General features: G+C 37.1%; 1 protein-coding gene across 1 annotated transcript; it reads right to left on the reverse strand.

The window, feature by feature from the left end:
• Positions 1–236: 236 nt before the first annotated feature.
• Positions 237–4,018, reverse strand: sem1 (SEM1 26S proteasome subunit). Its single transcript, XM_088929699.1, has 3 exons — positions 3,851–4,018; positions 2,690–2,783; positions 237–420 (listed from the first exon to the last, which is right to left on the reverse strand). The coding sequence occupies exons 1-3, from the start codon at positions 3,924–3,926 to the stop codon at positions 381–383; spliced, it is 210 nt and encodes a 69-aa protein (XP_088785825.1). The 5' UTR covers positions 3,927–4,018; the 3' UTR covers positions 237–380.
• Between the last annotated feature and the right edge of the window lie 2,455 nt (positions 4,019–6,473).

A 6,473-nucleotide genomic window follows, 5' to 3' on the forward strand; every position in this document is an offset into this window, starting at 1 on the left:
AGTTGATCTGCTGAGATAGGCCAGGCCTTCTGATCTCCGTCGCAGTCGGTTAATGACACGACCCAGACCCACACTCACATCTGGACCAATCTGTGATTAAAACGAATACCTTCACTCATTTAAGACCCAAAGACAGATTGTCAAGCATTTTAAGCAATTTAAGTCTGTACAAATGCACAAAACACTTAGGTTTTGAAAGCAATTTCCAATTTAAAAGCATGAAAGAAAATTCCTACAATAAGTTTTTTTTCAAAATACTTTATTTAACAAAGAATAATGTAATAGTAAATGGAGTTGATTTATCAGTCTTCACTGTGTACTTTGCAACAGCAGTATAAATTCCATTAAAGTCCATAGGCATAATTCCGATTGACGACTAACTACGTCTCCATTTTGTAGCCATGTTTTTCTAGTTCAGCCCTGTAGAATAGGGGAAAAAAACTGTTAAGGAAGCATTAAAATGATGCTACTACAAAGCAGGACAGAGTTCAATCAATTACAGTGGAAAATAATTTGAGAAGCTTCTAAAAACTGGTATTTCACTATTGCTCCATGTTAATGAACAGCAAAAATCCTGTATTTATGGCAATACAATTGTAGTAGCATTTAAATTATTAATCCCATTAAGACAAAATTGAAAACACTGAAAGTGCTTAACTAAAAACAAGCTCTTCCATGTAAATCAACGTATGAGTCAGTGCTATGAGATGGTGGCAATACAGACAATCTGCAGTTGTCAACATTGCTGTGTGGAGATTTCCTGTACAGACTTGACATTTATGGGCTTGAGAGATGTTAATAAGACCACGAGATCCTCAGGCAGGAAATACCACAGCCATCTTCACTGCATCTTAAAAAAAATGGTTTACAAGACACCTCTGAGCCTGCAAGACGTACCTTTACTTTGAGAAGCATTCATCCAAAGCTGGCATGCTTTATAACAGGCTCATTTCTCCTAACGTTTTACTGAAGAAAATGTTTAGCCTTTTCACAAATTCTTATATCCATTTTGTATATGACAAATCATTAGAAAAACTGTCAATTCCAAGTCAAAACATACATTTTTGTAGCCTTCGTAGTGTTATATGACATTCAAATGCACTGCATTTGACAGACAACACTGCAACAGGATTCTACAATAAATATCTGCGTGATTGCAAGTATAGGTACCATATTTTCAGAGACTGTGCCTCGTAAGAAATAAAACCTTTAGCAAGGCAAGTTTTATTGTGTGCAATTATATTTCAAACATTCTCCACGCTAATAACAATGGCAGCCTTGATTTGAGAATGTACTATAAAGCCTATAAACTAAATATAAAATGTTCTATAGGCCACAATCCCCTGGAATAATTGCATAAACATAATTTACAGAATGTTTTTTTCCAGTATGTTTGTAAGTTTCTAGAGAAGTTACAAATGAAAAAGTATTTACATAGAGGAATTTAAAGCAAGGTAGTTTACTTGTACTTAATAAATCCTCGATGTGGTCAACCCTCAATGTTTGTGTTAACCGCTGATTATGAGGAGGAGAGACAGTTTTCATGAAAACACCAACCATGTAATTTAAGGGATAACTTGGCTATTCATTGAAGAATCATTGTGGTTTTAGACCACCTAGAGTCCAATTGTTTGTAACTGGTCTTGTAATCCCCCCCAAAGCAACTACATGAAGAGGTTTTGAGATTTATGTTAAATGTATGTACAACCAGTATTTTGCTCAACTTGTAACTGTTTTCATATTTATGTGGGTTATGTTGCACACAATAACTAATAATTATATTCTTTAGATTAAAAATGTTAACCACAAAGAAGAGGATTTAAATCATCAGATCTTCATGGGGTCCAGCTTTCAGGAAACAATTTACACTGTACATAATTTTCAAGCTAAAGACAATAATTTAAAGTTAATTTTATTGATATTAGATTTGTATTTGCTTAACCCTGATTTTGAAATTTTGTTGAAAGATACTACCAACATTTTTTTAAATAATGCAAATTAAGTTATTCTTCTGTTTTAATTCAACTACAGCGTGCATACATTTGATTAAATGTTAAACGTCCATGTTAATCAAAGCACAGGACATTTTGTAACCATTTTCAAACTGGTAAGCAAGATTAAAATAATGCTTACACTAACATCATTATGTGGAAGTGCATTTAAAACTGGGAACAAACAACACTTTTTTACACAGGTATTTGGAGGGGATATATGAAAGCTGTTCAGCTAGGCTGTGAAGCTGATGTCCTGACTACTCTCAAGAAAAGACTGGATGAAATCCTTCAGTCAATTCGCAACTAACTAGCAGCTAGATGGGATGAATAGCCTCCTCTCATTGGCAAAACATCTTACAACCCTGACTCTGGCATAAGTTTTTAGAGCAAACTTTAATATTAGTTTTACACAGCTCAGACAAAGGCAAAACAATTATTATAATAACTGCTAATCATGTGTATGAAACAAAATCTGTTTTCACATTCATAATCGTTACTTACAATGAAGTAGACCATCCACTGAAAATCTACTTTGCAAAAGCAGTGGTCTGCCAATACAAAATGTGAAAGACACAGCAATACTGAAGGTGTTGTGCCGTGGTGTAAACTCAGCAGTGAGGGGTGAATGCCACAGCTGACCGATTCACACTGCCCAGCCATCTTGCAGACAAGGGAAAGTGACAGTGCAGATGTACCTCAGCTGATTTGAAAAGTCGTCCTCTACATTGTCATCATCCCAGTTGTCTTCCCACACGTGTGCATCCTCATCTTCATCCAGCCCAGTCCAATCTGTAACAAAAAACGCAAACTGTCTTCAGCACCCACTGGTCTGCAAGCAACATCAAGTGAAAAAGGCATGCAGGTCGATTGAAAGTGTTAATTGCGCAGAAACATCCAGAACCGGACGTTTCTGTTTCTTTCTAAACAATATTCTACCCAGGCTCATTTTTAAAAAGCCTTGGCCTCAGTGAATACAACTCCCGAAGGCCGAAGTTTCAGTTCTGACCTGGGTAGCACAGACTATCGACATTTAAATTCTTGTTAGTAGAACATTTCCCAAGCAACCAGCCTCGTTAAATTATATCAGTTCTTCCTTAATATCAAATTGTCGTGTAGCAGGACTCGTAGTTAAAGAGTAAGTATAAATACGCAAGGCTAAGGATATTCCAACACGACAAAAGCCCTTGCTACCACCTTACAAAAATAATAATCAAAAGGATGGGCTTGGGAGGCAAGGCGTTGTCATGCACAATACGGAGTTAGAATGGGAAACAAGCCCCTCCTCTGTGTTCAAGGTAACTTACTGTCTTCAGCAAAACACGGAATTATGTTTTATTTCAGTTCTTGGTTTCATTGGGAAACCAATTCCACAGCCTGCCCAGTGTCTATGCCAAGAAACAAGCTGCCTCAGAAACAGGTAAAGGATACTACAAAACCACAGCTGGGCTGCTGCAGATTTTCTCAGGCTTTCTCAGACGCAGAAAAGGGCAAAAGTACTGAATATTTTGTCAGAACATTCTGCCTGAATCCGTTTTTAGCGATTATTACGGAATAAATGGCCTGTCGACACATCACCCTCGTTCACACCTATCAACCACCTTGTCCAACTCTGATCGTGTAAAACATGTACATTTACTCGATGTGTACTGTACTGTTTTTTTTTCCATTATTAAAATACGGGCCTGTGTCTAAAAAGCTGCTTAATTTTGAACAGCACGGCCTATCTCCACAGCTTTCCCCTCGAGCCCATTCATTGCAAGCAAACCGTCAAGTCACGATCAGGCCTCAGCGCTTCCAGGCGACCAGTTTCGACTGAGACGGGATACTGTGTAAAATTCGTACGAACACCATGTTACCTTCAGCTGGGAATTCCTCAAACTCGTCGTCCTCCTCCAACAACCCCAAATCTACCGTTTGCTTCTTTTCAGACATATCTGCGATCCTCTCCTCGAGCGACGAGACGCAGCCGCTGTTGTTTTCTTCCCCCTGTTGTGAGGCTGACGGGATACTGGCGGACTGCCGGTGATTGTCCTGCGCAGAAACCCGTGCGCGTTGATCCTGCTGTTCAGAGCAGTGACGAGGCATCTGAAAGAGAGTGCAGAATTTGTTCATTCCTCACCAGTTTATAACAAAGCATTTTTTAACACATAGCTCCATTAAATGAAAGGTCCTCGGCAATGAAACAATTTAATACTACAGTGCTCTTTAAACGGTGACCATTTATAATTAAAAACAGGCAAAAAAAGGCTTAGTATTTTTAGTTCACCTTGTAAAATGGACTGTTCGCACATTTTTACTTTTTATTACTATTATTATATATTTTTTAATATTTTAGAAAGCTTTCACACCTAAGCCATTAACTGGAATGGGCAAAGTTAGAAAATGTTTACAATCATCCCAGACTTGAAATTAAAACCTTGGATAGAAACACGTATATAGCGTGAACGTGACGTACTGTACTAAAATCTGACAGGCGTTCACTTTTCCTTCCCTGGAGGTGCACTGTCCAGGAAGCTTTAAGTCCGCTAAAAGCAGCTTAAGATTTGAGGTAAAGAGTGGAATTTCACAAACAGCATTCTTAAGGTGAACTGACAAGACAGTGTGTTATTAAAACTTAAGACATTTTTCCTAAAGCTTTTAATGTGTAATTAAATCTCACTATTTCACTAAGTCAATCAGCTGTATGTTTTCTCTGATCTGTCTCTGTTGTGCAATTGTGTGTGCTATTGTGTAGTGCTTTGAGCTTCTTGAAAAACACTCATAAAATACTGTCACAGTGTAGGCAGTACTAGCAGTATACACAGTACATTGGGAGTGACTGATCTCTTTCTATTCAGATCTTAAACTGACAATAATCTAAAAAGGATCTTGCTGGGCTGTTGTCCATTACTACGGTTTTGGACTGATGTGTGCTTTGAGTTGGTAAAGGGATGTATGCCTTCTGTATGATCTACACGGCTTCTATCTTCAGAATTATAGAATTTTCCTATTAAGATACTTATATGGATTCTTGACATATTAGTGGAATCAAAAAAGTATTTACCCCTTAATTGTGTAATCTCATACTGTAACCGTAAAGCTGACATTGAAGCTGTGAGCACAATAACAGCAGATAACGTGTTTAAAATAATTGTGCAGTGTGATAATGAAGATAGTCCACTCAAGAAATAAAAGTTCTATTAATAATAGGTTCATAAGAAAGAGCAATCTGCGAAATACAGACAAGGTACAATGTACTTTTTATTCTATTGCATCCACCACTCATCTGAAATTCATCATCCCCAGTTCAGCCTAAAATTCATTTTTGACCGCACTGCATGGGAATGACAAACTGCTTGTCTTTTTCATAAGGATGTTGTGGAATAGAAACCTGAAAGCAAGATGGAAAGATTACAGAGATAAAGAAGAATCTACTTTATGACCATGTTTAGGAATCTTGTGTAGCAGTAGAATTAAAGGTCGTGTGCGTTTTGTCTTTCTATTGGATACAAACGTAACCCATTCTATTAAGGAGAACAATAATTGATGCTTGATAAGAACCCGTTTCACTAATGTTTGCTGCATCATTGATAAAAAAGTAAGCCACTGTACGCAGTAAATCCTGTTTGAGATTTTTGTTGACAGCACAACGTACATAAGAAGGATAACTAATACATGGTGCTGTTATTTAGATCGATGTGTCCTGGTGGTATTTTCGTCACGCACTTGCATTCCCTGTAATTACAAGGACGTCCGCCCTGAAAAGATCACATTGCTCATGCAGCTGTGCATAGTCACATAACTTCGAAGGTGGAGAGCAAGACAATTATTCTCTCCTGTGAATAGATCTCTTGCTGTTTAAACATTTATGAGTTTATATCACATTTTTACAGTACATTTTTCATCTAAACAACCATTTCTTGGCAAAACTGAAGCCACAGTTATTTAAGACAGCAATGATTATTTTTCACTGTTATGAATTTATTACAAATGACTGGCTGTCTCATTATAATCTCTTCCACCAATTGTTTGAGCATTCACAACACTTTCTAGAATTTGGAAGTCTTCTAATCTCTTTTTGAAGTAAAAAAAGAACAATACAATATACAATAATGAATAGAAAAAGGAAAAGTCACAAACCTTAAATATTGACATTTTTATGTAATATTGCATAAAGAATAGAGAAATATCTATATTTCTAGATATATCTATATACAAGGCTGTATTGAAATACAGATTTTCAGAATTTACTGCTGGGAGAAATACAAAGACCGAAAGCTATCTGTCATGATAAACTGCAGTGTTTGAACAATACAGAGTTCACCCACAGGAGGACAAATCCCTAAGAAAAAAATACATGACATTTTAGAATTTCTAAAATGATCACATTGCCATGTGGCCTTTAAGTGTAACAAACAAGGTAGGAAGCCACAGTTGAAGAGGTACACAAACTCCACTGCAGCTCCCACAGGACCACATGCACCACACTGGAAATTGCTC

The sequence above is a fragment of the Atractosteus spatula genome, chromosome 12, assembly GCF_055471065.1.
Source record: "Atractosteus spatula isolate fAtrSpa1 chromosome 12, fAtrSpa1.hap1, whole genome shotgun sequence".
In the NCBI taxonomy this organism is placed as follows: Eukaryota; Metazoa; Chordata; class Actinopteri; order Semionotiformes; family Lepisosteidae; genus Atractosteus; species Atractosteus spatula.

Coding starts and splice junctions, on each gene's coding strand:
- sem1 (XM_088929699.1), bottom strand. CDS start 3,926: ATGTCTGAAAAGAAGCAAACGGTAGATTTGGGGTTGTTGGAGGAGGAC. Junction 2,784..3,850: donor TGAGGAATTCCCAGCTGAAG/GTAACATGGTGT, acceptor TTTTTGTTACAG/ATTGGACTGGGCTGGATGAA. Junction 421..2,689: donor GACTTTTCAAATCAGCTGAG/GTACATCTGCAC, acceptor CCTATTCTACAG/GGCTGAACTAGAAAAACATG.